This window comes from Crinia signifera, chromosome 4 (genome assembly GCF_055691185.1).
Source record: "Crinia signifera chromosome 4, ASM5569118v1, whole genome shotgun sequence".
Taxonomy (NCBI): Eukaryota; Metazoa; Chordata; class Amphibia; order Anura; family Myobatrachidae; genus Crinia; species Crinia signifera.
This window is the reverse complement of record NC_139220.1, coordinates 202,234,116-202,251,718: the sequence shown is the minus strand read 5'-3', so window position 1 is coordinate 202,251,718 and position 17,603 is coordinate 202,234,116. Positions and strand designations below refer to the sequence as shown.

At 41.9% G+C, this 17,603-nt stretch overlaps 1 protein-coding gene across 2 annotated transcripts in view; it reads left to right on the top strand.

Annotated features, from left to right (window-relative positions):
* The first annotated feature begins 461 nt into the window (after positions 1 to 461).
* The window catches only part of USP6NL (USP6 N-terminal like), a 225,014-nt gene continuing 207,872 nt past the window's right edge, over positions 462 to 17,603 (top strand). The window contains exons 1-2 of one of the 2 annotated variants that reach the window (XM_083183412.1): positions 462 to 791; positions 2,734 to 2,781. Coding sequence is in view for 1 of the 2 variants with exons in the window: in XM_083183410.1 (XP_083039536.1) it covers positions 788 to 791 (4 nt within the window). In the remaining variant the exon portion in view is untranslated. The remainder of the gene's footprint in view (positions 792 to 2,733; positions 2,782 to 17,603) is intronic. The other variant, XM_083183410.1, reaches the window with a different exon arrangement.

Below are 17,603 nucleotides of genomic sequence, written 5' to 3'. Positions count from 1 at the left end.
ATGAGTGCAGCTGTGCAGCAGCTAGGTTGTCTGGAAAATGTGAACTGTTGGTAGCTCTCAAGAGCTAGGGTTGGCTACCACTGATCTATATCAAGTCTTAATATGAACTGGGTTACTTTTTTAAAATGTAAATATACATTAAGCACCATTAAATAAAAAAAAACAACAACATACATTTATTTGATTCTTACTAGCCAACAAATGTGAATGTGTTATCTCAATGAATGGCTATGAGTAATGTTTTGTTATTTCCCAATTATAATCCCCACCTTAAATAATGAACAGACTAGGATCAGGCAGAGACTAATAACACCCAACCATTTAAAGCAGCATTACTATCATATTTGTTGTTATGAGATTGATGTGCACACACTCCCTCGGGGACAATAGGACTAATCCCATTCTGCTATAAATAGCTGTGACTGACAGCAGTACAGAGCCCACGCGTCCCATCCTGATGACGTCACACCAGCAATCACAGCATTCTTTCTCTCACGTTAACCCGGCTAAGCGGCCCTGCCTCCATCAGCAACCATGCGCCGCAGCCAATAGGCGGAGCGGCTCACTGGACCATGGGCGTGTCCGGTGACGCATCTGGGCGGAGCGTGCTTTCCGTGAGATGCGGAAGTTGGTCTCCAGCATCAACAGAGAGACGGGCGGACCGGAAGACATTGGGAGAGTCGGGGATGTCCGGCTGCGGCAGCGCTCTACCCGGGAGCCCCACAGAACTGAGCAGACGGGGGAACAGCCAAGCGCCCGGTGACTGGGAGTAACCTGCGTCCCAGCCATGGGTGAGTACCGGGGTTCGCGGGGGAATCTGTGGCAGAGTGAGCGAAGGGGAAGTCACCATTATTTGGGCGCTGACCGGCGGCTGCTGTCTAGAGGTGTTATGTGAGGGTCTGGTTCACTGCACTGCATGGGGTCACTCTGTGCTGTCATCACCCCACACAGAGCGCAGGGTGACAGGACAGCAGCTGTCACACTCAGAGACACTCAGAGAGACTCTGAGAGCGTGAGAGTGAGTGCTCCATCCTCATCAATGAGTGCTTCATCCTCCGCGTGGACTGAGTTGTAGCTAGATTAAAAAGCCAAGTCTGTGTTATGGTGTTGCCATGGTAATTTCTGCCCTGTACAATGTGACACATGTTCACATTTAACATGTTTGTTGAAAAGTGCTTTATCTTTACATAGGTGATTGTCTTTTGAATTACATTTTTCTTCACGCCCCTCCTCAAAATTCATAATTTTAGCAGCCCAAAAATCCAACTTAACATTTATCAAGCGTTTAATGACATTCAATTTTTTGTTTTGTATGGTGTTAACAAAGACTAAAGGATTCAGGTGAAAGTCGTAACATGGTTTTGAGAAATTATACAGACTGTGACTACTCAGAGTTGATCCTATGAGATTGAATGCAAATATAGGGGGAATGCTTCTTTATTAACTGGCAGCTGAGTTCAAGTGCTGTCTCTGTTTTGTTGTGTGAACATTTAATAGGCTTACCGGAAAATTCTTTACTTGTTGTTGCGCAAAGAACCCCCCCCATGTATTAAAATAAAATGAGAAGCTGATCCCATTCCAAGGAGAGGTACCAAAATGTCCTTGGTATTCAAAAATATAGGTGAGACTTACCAGAAAAGGTGTTATTTGTTCAGGTTACTAAAGCTGTCAGACATCTTTTGGGGCACTGTAATTCAGGAGTTTACATGTCATTGGATTGTATACAAATGTTACTACAGTTGTTAATGTCAATGGATGGTAATTTTTTTTTTTTTAACCTGTTGAATAGTAGCACGTTTATCTACAATTCAATATTAAAGAAGAGTTGGTTAATAACTAGCCGTGCTAGTCAAAAGTTATACACTAACCTCTTGAGGATGCTTAGTCAGTATTTATTTATTTATATTCATGGCCTGTGCAAAAAGAGGTGTTTTATGGAACATACTGCAGACTGGTTGCTGTTTTGCCTTTGCATTAATGTGTTTTGTACTTAAACTTTTAGATTGTTCACAACAGTAGTAATTTCCTGTTTGCATACTTAATACATTTATAATTGTGTCCCATGCGGGTCAAATGTAGGAAAAACCTGGACCTCCTGTTAGTTTTTTCTTTTCTTAAAGTTCCCTTTGTTCAATAAACTTTTGTTTAAAGATATCTGTATATAATTGAAATCTTTCTAGACATGAAATGGATGGCGTTGAAGTTTTGTGTTTTTGTGAATTTGAATAATTTATAGGAACATTACTAAATTTAATGCATGAAGAATAAACATCTGGGAATTAATTTCAACTAGCTGTGCACTTCTGGACAAGCACATTTGCGCAATCGTAACTGCCATTCTATGTGTGTAACTGGGCATTTCTCAGACACGCATGGCCAGCACGTAAATTCTCTACTGTATTTGTGGTTGTACTTCAGCTCATAGTAATAATGTAATTAAGTTCTAAATATTCTCTTCCCTACATCATTTGTCTCACTCAAATGATATCAAATGTTACAAATACACCTTTGCCTTAAGTGGTTTGATGTAACTGTTTTTCTTTCTTTAACATATGACAAAGATCACCTATTTAGAATGACCTCTGATGCCTGTGCACTGCGTACAAATGGAGCCTTCTAAAGTTTCACTGTTTGTTCTATTTTTGTATTGTGCTTGCTGTATGAGCGTATATAGGGTAATCCTGATCAGCATTCTTACCTATAAAATGTCCTGTAAATATCCCTTTCTTTCAGGGCTGGGGGAAGGTTGGTGGTGATCCATATCTTTGCAATTAAACAAAGGTAGACTACTGTCTTTTTCCAAACTGCACTTATGTCACTAATAGTCCTGTGTGTCGTGTTGTGGTGTTGCTGTTTTGCATCACTCAGTATTATCACAAAAACAATTTTTTATTTGTTGTACTTAGTTGTCTTGTGCTGTCTGTCTATTTACAAAGCAGCATGGTCATAGAGCTTGCTTGTATTGCTGCGTGGGGGATCATGACATCCAGAAGACAAGTGTAGTTTTGTGTCTGTTTAGAAACTGCATTATTGTGAGGCTTTGTTTCAGCAGGACAATTGCTGTATTCAATATTATACATGTGAAATAAACACTTTTTGTTTTTATCACAATCTTTTGTAGACTTTTTTTTTTAATGCCCTGTTATTTTTTTCCCTTCTTCATTTGTTTGTTTAATTAAAGCTCACTATATGTTGAATTATAGGGAAGGCTGCCAAAGTGATTACGTTTGCACTCCATTGACTTCTGTTTACTTGCATGGCTGTTATGCCAACATCTGAAAAGAGCTTTTTATTCTGCATGTTTATCCCAACGTTTTAGATTTTCATAGCATGGAATGATCTGTGTTCCTACTCCTGACTGCGTTTAACTTAAACCTTGTCCTGCAACCTGGCTGTTGTCCTCCACTTCATATTGTGATGTAATGTCAACTTTTGGTGCTATTTATTCAAGTACCTTTTTATTGTAATGATGTGGTTTACAAAAAATGCATTATTTTTGCATTTATGTAATGCTATATATTTTGGACGTTATAACCTATTTTTTTTTTTTGAAACACGTATTTTATAACTCTTATACTTTTACAGTCCTAAACCCATTTTTATTTATCTCTCAGGTATTCTTCATGGAATCTTAGAGGGAATACTTCTCCGTCACTCTTTAGATCAAGAAATATAGTTCCTTATTTGGATTCAGTCTGGTTGAATTTACACTTGGGCATCATTCTCAGTTGTGATGTACGGGTTGTAAATGGAATTTGTCTGTTTTTTTTTTTTTTTTTTTTTATCTTCAAGCACCTACATCTAGTTTTTACTTTCTTTCAAATTCTTGTACTAGGCTACCATGCTCACAAAATTGTATATTCTAGCTACTATGTCTTCTACTTAAGATAATAAAACCCCCACAACTAAAATGGAGACCTTGCTTATGACTTTGAATTGAGGTTTGTTTTGTGAAAGTTAAAAGAAAATGTAATAAAACTAAGAAAACCTTTGCATAAAATGTTAATCCGTGATGGAAGTATGTGCCTTTTGTATGCCACATTTATGGTATTGCTGGACTTGTAGAGTTTTGGTCTGCTTTCAAAGATCTGCAAGGCCTGGATAAGATCCATCCTAAATTGGGGGTGAATGGTTTGCCTTCTCTGCGATAATTGGATTGAGCCGTATGTATGATCCTTTATCAATGCACTGACCATGTGCTGTGTAGCCAGGAGCAGGGCTGTCTGTTTAGCATGTCCCAGTCCGCAGTGGAACCTGCGTTCGGTAAGTATAGGTCATCAGAGGCAGACATTTTATAATGCTGCCTGACAAGTGTACTTGTGATAGATAACTACCAAGGCTGGAGACAGTGATTTTTTTTTTTTTTTTTTTTTCCAGTTTTATCATTATTGCGGTGTCCTCTTCTAAATATGGGTTTGATTCCCACCGTGGCTCGAACTGTGCAGAGTTTGTATATTCTCCCCATACTTGCGTGGGTTTCCTCCAGGTACTCGGGGTTTCCTCCCACAATCCAAAAATACACGGTTAGGCTAATTGGCTCCCAGCAAAATTAACCCTAGCATGTCTGTGTGAGTGTACATGTGGTAGGGAATATAGATTGTAATCTCCACTGGGGCAGGGACTGATGTGAATGTTCAAATCTCTGTAAAGCGCTGAATAATATGTGTGTGCTATATAAGAACCTGTTAATAAATAAAAATTATGTCTAGTTCTTTCACCATTGGATTGCTTAGTGATAAAAAGAAAAACTACTTCTCCAATTTAGAGTAACAAATTGTTAAAGTATAGTTTTTGTCACTGTTATGTAGTTAAAAATTAGCATTGCAGTGACTATTATCCCTTTGCACACCCTAATAGTACTAGCACTATTACTATTCTTCTTCCTTTTTTTTTTTTTTTTTTTTTTTAAATATGCTGTACATTATATTTTCTGTATGCCAATAAATGGCTTCTGGGTAAATGTATCTGGCCCTGTATCCATTCTTTGAACATTGGTCCTACTGAATGTAGGTAACTCTGTGTATGACCTCCCATGCATGAGCAGATACCAATACCCCAAGGCAAGATGTTTACTACTCCTTCTATCCTGTTGGTCTGATTGAAACATTTGTGTAAGCTACCTTTGACTGGAGCCTGTCTGTGGCATTATAGGGAATTTCTCCTGCTATGTTACTTGTGTTCTCTGCATATTATCAATTTGTTAAACTATGTTCATTTCTATTAAGGATGTATGCTCGTTTTTTGATACTAATATCAGGAACTGCATTGGTTTTCAAAGATAGCGGGTGCTAGAATGAACACATATACACTCTATCTATCTGTCTATCTTTATCACTTATCTGCAAATGCTTTGCGCAATTTGTTCTCAAAACTGCAGCTAGATCATTGAAAATATGTCTTCTTGCACCTCTATGGTGGAGTGGAGATTGTCAACCAAAGCATTTTTCAGAAACAACCTGTGAGGCTACTGCAGAACTCTCGGTCAAGCTAATTGAGTCGTAAGTATGTGACTGATTACTCTAGTTTGGCCCATCTAGTCTGCCCATATACATGCACATCTTAGGCTTTTTCCAGAGCCAATTAACTCTGTGTGTGAATATATATTATCATTTTATTTATGGCATGTGGGTGGAAACATTTGCAAGTATAGGGAGACTATACAAATTAATACCCTGTTCTCACTGCTACAAAAACCCGGGTTTTTGCCAGGGCAAGCAGTAATTTCCTGTGTCCTGTCTCAGTGTGAAAGGGTCTTTGTGAAATTCCCGGGTGTTATGCCCCGGGAATTACACACCGTTTTTTTTTTCAGGGTTTTTCCTGGGTAATACACGGGTGTGTGGCAGTGCGAACAGGCTAGACCCGGGTTTTTCTCACAAAATGCAAAAAAGCAAGTTCATTGCGTTGCTCAAAGCTGCTTTTTAAACATCCAATCAAAGCTGCTCTTAGATGCCACACACTTGATGGCAGGCATACCAGGGGAAGCAGTGTGAACGGGGCAGACACGGGAATTTCCTGGGTCTAAGGTGCAGTATGAATGGTGTCTGTAGAGTTGAGATGCTCTACAAAAACCTGGGATTTTGCAGGGGCGGCAATGAGAACGCAGCATCAGTTAGTGTCCATCCACTAGTCCAATATGAGCCCTTTTCCACCCGATTTTGACAGATCAGGCTGAGAAATCAGATAAAAGGTGTCAAATTGGATGTGTTTTGTGTCCAATTCCAAAGCGCAGTACCCTGTGCATCTGATACGAGCCAGAGATCAGACCTGCTGCACAAAGGATCCGTCGAATCCAGCAGCCAGGCCTGGGATCGTGAAAGGCAGTATGATAAATCGTATGCAAAAGGACCGCATACTATGCGATGCATATACGATCTAGCCTCCCGGCAGCTGCTGCCTCCCATAGAGGGAGAATAAATTAGTGTTCTGAACGTAGCGAGGCACCGGGCCCGCTGCGTGACGAGTGCAGCGAGCCCGCAGAGGGGGTGGTGGGGGGGGGGGGGGGGGGGGGGGAGGAGGACCCAAGCCCCCCCCCCCCTGTCAGGATTTCGGCGGTCAGGATTCCGGCGTCGGGATTTTGACCGCCGGGATACCGACCGCCGGGATTTCATACCAATCCCTTATGATTATACCATCCATACTTACTACATACTGACATGTATGCTGTGTGAGGAGCTTTCTGCCACATCCTTGAACAACAAATCCTGGTCCTTGAAGAGCTCATATTGAGGTGCTTACATACAGTATGTATATCAGTTTTTAAGATCATGGAGAAATAGCAGCTGTTTCCTATTTTATTGTCTATCTTCCTTTCTGTAAATAATAAGTGAGCTCTCAGCTACAGTACTCCAGTGGACAGATGCCACCATTGGACAAGTTATATTTTATGTTTTCAAACAGTCTGTTTCAGTGAAATGTCTGAGGCAATGGCATGTAATTTATATATAATGTAATGCGGCCGGCCGCTCACCCTATCTACGTCCTGGGGGAATCCTTGCTGACCGAGGATGGTGAGAATTCCCACGAATGGTGATGTTCGTGGCTAATGCAGTGAGCCTTGCCATTTTGGCAGCCGAACACGCTGTTTACACCTGGCTATTTAGAAATAGCAAAGTGGAAACAAGGGGTCATTTGAATACTGAGGGTGGGCTATGACGACGAGCAATAGGCACTGCTCGCCGTCATAGCTTGCCTGATCAGCATTGAATATACCCCAATATATTTCATAGTGTGTTAAATAGGATGTTCATAAGTGTGTTAATGATTGTGGTTGGGCTTCATCAATGTTAAATTATGGAAATCACAATTATCTTTACAATAACTATATATTTGAAACTGTAGAAAATTAATTCTGCATAATACAACAATATATGGTAGTGACTTCTTCTTTACAAATGCTAATTAATTACTCCTTTTTTTTTTTTTTTGGTAACATTTTCAGGACAGAAGTGTAATTATTTTTTAGTATGCATTTAAATTTAAGACCAGATTGAGAAGTATTCTAAAAATTGTGTGTGGATAATTTGTTAGAATTTTGCTACACATGTGGGGTTCATTGGTTATGATTACAGAGTTTGGCTTACTTGCAGTGAAGCATGGATTTTACCCCTTCTGCCCATTTTGTCCCAAAAGCCTATACTTCTTTTTTTTTTTTTTTATATTGAGTTGTTACAGACCTGCAACATTTTTATAACATGGTAGTGTGTTTGACCTGTATAGTATGTGAATGATTTTGCCAATAAACTGAGAAATGGTTGCCCCAAGCACACTCCTTCTATTATCATCTTGGTCGAATAACAGAATATCTTGACCCCGTTGAGCATTATGTGGGCACTTCCACTAATCTGACCATATTTCATCTGATATTTGTTTTTGCCACTATACCATCTTCCTTGTTTGGTGGACTTATGCAAAGGCATTTGTGTTGTGGTGTTGGTAAATTATTATTTTTATGAACAACCACAAAAAAAATGTTGCTTTGTGTAGGATTATTGTTTTTTGTTTTTTTTTGTCTGTCCCGGGAAAAATCAATTGCTGTATTGATCAAAAAAAGAACAAATGGTGTGTACATAGCTCAAGTTTATCTGTGGTTTTTAGGGGTATTCTGTCAACTATAAAATGTATCCAGCAAAGCACATCCACTACCTTAGGATGTAAATCAAATGTGAAATCCATAGCGGTGGAAGAAAGATATTTGTTTAATTGTGGCTGCAAAGTTCCATTGACACAAATTGTAAATGCAAGTGGCTAGAAGCAGACCTGTTTTTCATGGACAGCTTTGCATGGGTATTGGTCTCCAAAATGGAATTCGTTCAATGGTTCCTTTTTAGTCATCAGGAATAATTTTGTTTTGGCACCTTGCTTTCCTAGGATTGCATGAATAATGCATGGAAGGTTGCAAATTTAAACCCTTTTAAATTAACATTGCACTGTGCAGCAATGTTGGCATGTTGGTTAGCATTGCTGCCTCAGAGTCCTGAGGTCATGTTTTGTTCCCGACCCAAGGAACTCTCCTATGTAGTATATGTTCTGCCCATTTTTTTGTGTTGGTTTTGTTTGGGTGCTCTGCTTTCCCACAATACACAAGAAAAGGTACTAAAGTTAATTGCTTTCTGTCAAACAATAAATAATGGTGTTAACACTGCCCGTGTGAAATACCCGGCTAAATGCCGGGGACTGCAGCGACGGATCCCCGTTCTCACTGTTAAGGCAAATTCCCGGGTGAAGCAGTTCTACCCGGTAATTTGCCTTTTTAATACGTTTTTTATTTTTTGCAGTTTGAACGGGTCTGCCCGGATCTCAAACCAGGGTAAAAAGCAAGGCTGGAGACCCGGGAACTTTGACATGGGTTGACCCGTTCACACTGAAAAAACCCTGTGTTAAAAGGCAAATTACCGGGTCGACCTGCTAGACCCGGGAATTTGCCTAGCAGTGAGAACGGGGTATAAGTGTGTATGTACTAGGGACTGCAGATTGCAAGCTCTACTAGTGCAGAAGCTGATCTGACTGTCTGACTCTGTCTAAAATGTGCTGTGTAATGTGTGTGCTGTATAAATCAGTAAATGTATGGTTAATAAATTGCAGTCTGTTAACTGTAACTAAAAAAAATATTACTTATTGGTTTAAAGAGTTCTTTTCAGGATATAAAAATGTTCTATTAGTTGGAATCTTTATAATTAAAAAGTTAGGTGGGGTAATAAGTGCAACTAAGGAAAATGGAAAGTCCGCACCAATTTTATTGGTAATCTTAAAATCCTGACACTGACCTGGAAATTAGCAGATGACTAAATATTTGCTAAATACCCTCTGATTATGTGAGTATCTGTGTAATCGCTAGAAGGTAGACCAGCATACTAGGCTTTTGTGCAGTGTTTTCATTTGCACAAAATCGCATTCAGCTAATACGTCAATGAAGAACATTCATGCAGGTTTCCATGTGTCAACACACAGTGTTCCAATGTGGTGGTACTGAAGAGTCTTTCAGATATTACTGGCTATGGCTCCATCAAAATGGAGTAATGTAGAAATGTTGAAAATAAAAATGTGTTTTGAGTATCCAATAGAATGTAATACAGAAAGGGTGTGTTTATGTTTTTTTTTTTTAATAATACATATTTTCTTCTCATTCTACTACCCCCACCCCTTGTTTTAGTTTTTAATTGTCTACTTCTGTGTATGTGTGTTTCTTTTTACATTTAGAATAATTTTATGTCCAGAGACCTATATCGAGCATGCAGACCGAGGGGCAGATGGATTAAGCCTTAAGAAGAGATAACTGTGAGTGTGATAAAGAGTGATACATGTCCAGCCAATCAGCTCCTAACTGACCTGTTATATGCTGTGTTTGAAAAATTACAATTAGAAGCCGATTGGCTGGACGTTTATGGTATCCGGACTCATGATAGATTGACTCTAGGTCACAGTCATGAGGTCAACCACTATTGGTCGACTGTCAAAATGCTGACAGGGCCCAAAAGGTCGATGTGGCCTAAAGTTTGATGTGAAAAAGGTTGACATGCAGTTTAAGCCAAAATGTGCAGACAGACGGTATTTATCCTACCATCCACTACAGCGTGGAGGGAGAACATAATAGTGTTCCATGCGAGGTGACGCTGTACACTTAGACGGTGTCCATGTTGACCAAAAAACATGACTCATGTCGACCTTTTGACTGTCAACAATTAGTGGTCGATCATATGACTGTATACCTAGACATTGTAGATCTAATATACAGTAAATGACTTTTATCATTCTTTATCACCCTCATATTTGTCTTTCCTTAAGATTTAATACAGGGGTAGCCAACTTCGAGAGCTAACAGTGCATGTTTTCCAGGTTTCCTCATAGAATCACAAATTAAGTAATTACTCCACCTGTGGATCTTTTAAAATATGTAATTGAGTAATGCGTGCTAGGTGCTTTGGAAAATGTGAACTGTTGGTAGGTCTTTAGGACTGGAGTTGGCTACCCCTGGCTTAATACATCTGCCCCGGAGTGCCATAATAGATGCTAGGAACAGAACCACGGGTCTTAAAAAAACCTGTAAAAGCTGACTTTTTTTTTTTTTTCCTGGGACCACGTTTTCTTATTCCACATTGCTATGACTGTCAATGATCAATATGAAGAGAAAAATGGAAATCCCATACTTAAATAAATATATGGAGCAGATGATTGAAGTTTGGTAGACTGAAGGTGGACATGGGAAAGATCAACACATTTTGGATTTGACCTATTGACGGTCAAGCATCCAGATAACATTGCACTATTTTTTTTGTGTGTATAATGTATATTCCTGTTTCCCCTTCATGCAGCAGGAGACACTGCAGACTGGTATACTGATGGGGATAGAGCTGGTATACTGAGGAGTCTGCACTTCTAAACTTTTGTAATGGCTGGCTCCTCCCCCCCCCCCCCCCCCCCTCTATCCCCCCAGACCCCAGTCTTAGAAAAAGTGCCAGAGGAGTCGGTCTCCTGGTCAAGAGCTCCTAAGGGAGCTTAGGCTTTTATTTGATTGAGGACAGGCAGATCCTTTAGCAAGGTCTGCCTGCATCGTGGGACTCTGGAGGGGAATGGTCGTCACCGCGTGCGGTGCTCCTCCAGTCCCCAGTCACCAGACACGCCCTCCGGGGACCCACCGCAGCTGCTTGGGGCTAGCGTTACGGGTCCTTAGGCACTCACCCTGCACTCCAGGGACTTTATGGCTGAAGGTAATGGAGGGGGGAGGGCGGCCATTGTGCGGTGGCTGCCTTGAGGGAGGCTTACTCTGACGGCCGCTATAAGCTGCGTGCCGTCAGAACCAGTGCCGCGTCTGAGGCCAGTCTGTCTGTGTCTCTCCAGCGTCCTCAAGACATGGCGCACGGTGGGGGTGCACTTCTGCCTTCTCCCTCACTGTCCACTGCTGAGGTCAGCGGCGTGCGAGGTGGAGGGGCGGGAGTTATGGTCCTTCTCTGGACGCCATTGCAGACACATTCCAGTGGGGCTCCCTCCTTGATGAGGCAGGCTCTGGCTTGCACAGCGTCCTGACCTTTCAAAAAACGCTCCCCCACGCATCAATACTGTGAGTTGTGCCAGGGGAATTTTCTGTACAATTTAATTGAGGTTTGGCTGGGGCTCCTCTCAATCTGTCCACCTCAGGCCGCGGTTTATTGTTGTAATACATGGGTGTACAGTGTGTGAAGTGTGTCTGTAGTATTGTAAACAGCATTATGACAGGAAAAGCCGCTTCATCCAAGGCTGCCTTAAAACGTTATATATGCAAAAAATGTAAAGATCAATACACACATAGTACATTAAGGGGGTATCATTATGTGTTAAGTGTTACAATGAGGTACAAGTCCCAGTGGCGGAGGCGGAGATTAAAAAAAGCTGTGTAGAGTCTTCTCCACACTAGGGACTTACTGTTTGGTTCAGAATTGGATAAGCTTATCTCCTAAGCTATGGGAGGTAAGTCCTCTTTCTTGCCATCTGCCGCTCCAATTCCTAAGTGTCAGTTTGTGAGAACATCCTTTCGTTCCTTTCAAGGTTCTTTTACCTACAGGGGCAGATCTCGGGGAGCTTTCTCTTCCTTTCGAGGATGAAGAGGCAGAGGCGGCAGGACCACTGCCACAGCACAACCCTCTGCCAGAAAGCAGGATGCCAAGCCAGCAGATAAACCAGTGGCATAACGGTCTTTCAGCTCACTTGGGGGATTTCAAGGTGGGCGCCCGTCTCATGAGTTTTCTGGATGCGTGGACAGACCATTGCAAGGATCCATGGGTACTCCCATATTATTTCCTGGGGGGGCACCAAATAGATTTTACTGGTTTCCCCCCACAAAGGTTCTTTACAACAAGCCTTCCGGCAAAACAAGAGTCCAACGCAGCGTTGTGTGCCTCCATCCAAAAACTCAGCCTCAGGAGGGATTGTGCAGGTTCGTATGTTAAATGCCACCCCACTATCAATGCCCGAAGCGTGGCGAGCGCAGCGAATCACCGAGCCTGAAGCGTGGCAAGTGCACGCGCATAACTTCAAAAGTATTACGCGTCCCCTCGCTGGGCTCGCTGCGCTCGCCACACTATATAAAATCAACTCCACGCCGACGTGGTAAGTGGGGGTATGAAAAGGTCAGAGGACGCGTACCGCAGCCCCTCGCGGGCTTGCTGCGTTCGCCACGCCATCTTCATCCCGGGTGTGGAGAACTGGGAAGCGGAGTGTCTCAGTCGCCAGGATTATCATCCAGGGGAATGGACTCTGCACCCGGAGGTCTTTCAGCAAATTGTTCAGAGGTGGGGGTTGCCCCAGATAGACCTGATGGCCTCCACACTCAACAACAAGCTGCCTCTTTATTGTTCAAGGTCCTGGGACCCAGCAGCAGTGGCAGTGGATGCGCTCTCAATAAGGTGGGATTTCGATCTTGCTTATCTATTCCCTCCGTTTCCTTTGATTCCAAAAGCTCGCAAACAGATTAAAAGAAAGTCCGGTTCTGTGATTCTAATCGTTCCGGGTTGGCCGAGGAGGTTGTCGTTCTCTGACCTTCGTCCTCTTCTTGTGGCGTCTCCTTCTCTGGCCAGATCTTCTTCTGCAAGGTCCATTCACTTGCCCAAACTTGCCTTGGCTGTGTTTGACGGCCTGGCTGTTGAACCCGACTTGCTAAAGAGGAGAGGTGTTCCTCCGGTAGTTATTCCTGCCATGATGAGCGCTAGGAAGGGGGTTACCTCTAGACATCATCGCATATGGAAGGCCTATGTCCGTTGTTGTGAGACTAGGAAGTGTCCAAAAGCTTTATTCAGTTTTCCAAGAATGTTGGAGCTCCGCTTAGGATCCCTTAAGGTCCAGGTCTCAGCGCGCTCTGTCTTTTTTCACAGACGTTTTGCTTTGATACCGGAGGTCCAGAAATTTCTTAAGGGAGTGTTGCGCATTCAACCGCCCTTTGTGCCACCTACGGAACCTTACATCGGTTCTCCAATTTCTGAAGTCAGGTTTTTGAATCCATAGATTTGAAGTACCTGTCCTGGAAGACTATCATGCTATTGGCCCTGGCGTCAGCACGCAGGGGGTCTGAGCTTGGGGCTTTGTCTTGTAAGGCTCCTTTCTTGATTTTTCATAAGGACAGGGCAGCCTCCCTCCAGTGTTTCTGCTCATTTCACGAGGTCTATAAGCACCTCTTTGGCTGTTTCTAGGGTGATTTCTTCATCTCAGGTTTGTAGAGTGGCCACTTGGTCCGGCTCCAATACTTTTCTTAGTTTTTACAAATTTGACACGTTTGCCAGTTCTGCGGCTTTGTTTAGTAAGGCAGTTCTGCAGGAGTCCCTCCGCTCTCCCACACGGGAGTAAAATATTTGGTATTTCCCCATCAGTATACCAGTCTGCAGTGTCCCCTGCTGCACGAAGGGGAAAAGAGGAATTTGGTACTTACTGATAATTCTCTTTCTCCGAGGCAGCAGGGGACACTGCACGTCCAGCGTTTGTTCTCCTGCCATTTTGCCTATGTTAGTATGTTTCTGTGAAGTTATAAATGTTGCGGTTTTATGCATGTGTCTAACCATTTTTTCATCCTCCTCCTAAATGCTTGCCTGTCTCTCTCCTCCCGGACACAGTTTTTTTAAGACTGGGGTCTGGGTGGGATAGAGGGTGGAGGAGCTAGCCATTACAAAAGTTTAGAAGTGCCGACTCCTCAGTACACCAGCTCGATCGCCATCAGTATACTAGTCTGCAGTGTCCCCTGCTGCCTCGGAGAAAGAATTATCGGTAAGTACCAAATTCCTCTTTTCTATACCACTTTCCATGCACACATCACATTGCAAAGTACAAAAAGTATCGCATCTAGTTCACAACTCATGCTGTTGTGGCATATCACATGCATTTTGAACTAGATGCGATGCAATCTAGTTCAAAATGCACGGAGCACATCGCACCATGGGGCACCTTTTCAATAGCTGTTTGTATTTTCCAGGAATTAATAATACAGACATTCACCATTTTATTATTTATATAGTTTTATGAGTTATGCGTAAAAGCAACCATTGCATCTGTTAAGTACACTAATACAAACTAATGTTACTGTATGTCTAGAAACAAGATTTTTGAAAGGATTAAGTTTTGGATTTGTGTTAAGAGGGATGGCAAATTCAAATTTAAAAATACTTCCTGTACACATCAAAGGACACTTCCTATATGGGAATATTTAATTAGCCTTTAACCCCTTCCTGACAGAGCCAGTTTTTGCGTTCCTGACAGAGCCCTTTTTTTCAAATCTGACATGTCTCACTTAAGTGGGGATAACTTTTTTTTGCTTTTACTTATCCCAGTGATTTTGAGATTGTTTTTTCGTGACACATTGTACTTCAAATTAGTGGTAAATTTGGGTCGATACAGTCTGTGTTTTTTTGTGAAAAATACCAAAATATCGTGAAAAAATGGAAAATTTAGCGATTTGCAAAATGTTAAATTTTCTGCTTGTGAGACAAATAATCTTACCACTCAAAATAGTGCATAACTAACATAGACCATATGTCTACTTTATGTTGACATCATTATTTCAACTTCCTTTTAATTTTTTGGGACACTAGGAGGCTTACAATATGAATAGCAAATTCTCAAATTTTCAAGAAAATTTCAAACACTGATTTTTTTAGGGACCAGTTCAGTTCTGATGTGACTTTGAGGGACTTGTATGTGAGACACCCCCATAAATGATGCCATTTCAAAAACTGCACCCCTCACAGTATTCAAAACAGCATTTTGGAAGTTTGTTAACCCTTTAGGTGTTTCACAGGAATTAAAACAAAGTGTAGGTGAAATTTCAAAATTTCTTTTTTTTTGCAGATTTGCAATTTTAATACATTTTTCTAAGGAACACAGTACATTTTACTAGAGAAATGTGACTGAAAATTGATTCCCCCAATTCTTTTGTTTTCATAAATATCCTATATGTGGCCCTAGTGTGCACGGTGACCAAACCACAGGCTTCATAATAGAAGGAGCACCTACTTGATTTTGGAGCCTCCTTTTTATGAGATTATTTTTTAGGCACCATGTAGGTTTCTAGGCACCATAAGATGCTAAAAGTTAGGAACCCCCCCACAAGTGACCCCATTTTGCAAACTACACCCCTCAGGGAATTCATCTAGGGGTATAGTGTACATTTCAAACCCCCAGGGGTTTCACCAATTGTGGTACAACTGGGCAGTGAAAATGAAAAATTATTTTTTTTACACAAAAATACAGTTCTGGCTCCTAATTTGTCATTTTCAGAAGGTATGAAGGAGACAAAGCACCCCAAAATCTGTGCCCCAATTTCTCCCGAGTACGGCAATGCCTCACATGTGACCAAAAAATACCAGTTGGGTGCATGGCAGGACTCAGAAGGGAAGGAGTGATTTTTGGATTTTGCAGCTCAGATTCTGGTGGAATTTTGGTGGGTGCTATGTCGCATTAGCAAGACCCCCAAAGCACCAATACAGTGGAACCCCCCCACAAGTGACCCCATTTTGCAAAGTACACCCCTCAGGGAATTCATCTAGGGGTATAGTGTACATTTCAAACCCCCAGGGGTTTCACCAATTTTGATACAAGTGGGCAGTGAAAATGAAAAATTACATTTTTTACACAAAAATGCAGTTCTGGCTCGAAATTTTTCATTTTCAGAAGGTATGAAGGAGAAAAAGCACCCCAAAATCTGTGCCCCAATTTCTCCCGAGTACGGCAATGCCTCACATGTGACCAAAAAATACCAGTTGGGTGCATGGCAGGACTCAGAACGGAAGGAGTGATTTTTGGATTTTGCAGCTCAGATTCTGGTGGAATTTTGGTGGGTGCTATGTCGCATTAGCAAGACCCCCCAAGCACCAATACAGTGGAACCCCCCCACAAGTCACCCCATTTTGAAAACTACACCCCTCAGGGAATTCATCTAGGGGTATAGTGTACATTTCAAACCCCCAGGGGTTTCACCAATTTTGATACAAGTGGGCAGTGAAAATGAAAAATTACATTTTTTTACACAAAAATGCAGTTCTGGCTCAAAATTTTTCATTTTCAGAAGGTATGAAGGAGAAAAAGCACCCCAAAATCTGTGCCCCAATTTCTCCCGAGTACGGAAATGCCTCACATGTGACCAAAAAATACCAGTTGGGTGCATGGCAGGACTCAGAACGGAAGGAGTGATTTTTGGATTTTGCAGCACAGATTTTGGTGGAATGAATGGTGGGTGCTATGTTGCACCAATACAGTGGAACCCCCCCACAAGTCACCCCATTTTGCAAAGTACACCCCTCAGGGAATTCATCTAGGGGTATAGTGTACATTTCAAACCCCCAGGGGTTTCACCAATTTTGATACAAGTGGGCAGTGAAAATGAAAAATTACATTTTTTTACACAAAAATGCAGTTCTGGCTCAAAATTTTTCATTTTCAGAAGGTATGAAGGAGAAAAAGCACCCCAAAATATGTGCCCCAATTTCTCCCGAGTACGGCAATGCCTCACATGTGACCAAAAAATACCAGTTGGGTGCATGGCAGGACTCAGAAGGGAAGGAGTGATTTTTGGATTTTGCAGCTCAGATTCTGGTGGAATTTTGGTGGGTGCTATGTCGCATTAGCAAGACCCCCCAAGCACCAATACAGTGGAACCCCCCCACAAGTGACCCCATTTTGCAAACTACACCCCTCAGGGAATTCATCTAGGGGTATAGTGTACATTTCAAACCCCCAGGGGTTTCACCAATTTTGATACAAGTGGGCAGTGAACATGAAAAATTACATTTTTTACACAAAAATGCAGTTCTGGCTCAAAATTTTTCATTTTCAGAAGGTATGAAGGAGAAAAAGCACCCCAAAATCTGTGCCCCAATTTCTCCCGAGTACGGCAATGCCTCACATGTGACCAAAAAATACCAGTTGGGTGCATGGCAGGACTCAAAAGGGAAGGAGTGATTTTTGGATTTTGCAGCTCAGATTCTGGTGGAATTTTGGTGGGTGCTATGTCGCATTAGCAAGACCCCCCAAGCACCAATACAGTGGAACCCCCCCACAAGTGACCCCATTTTGCAAACTACACCCCTCAGGGAATTCATCTAGGGGTATAGTGTACATTTAAAACCCCCAGGGGTTTCACCAATTTTGATACA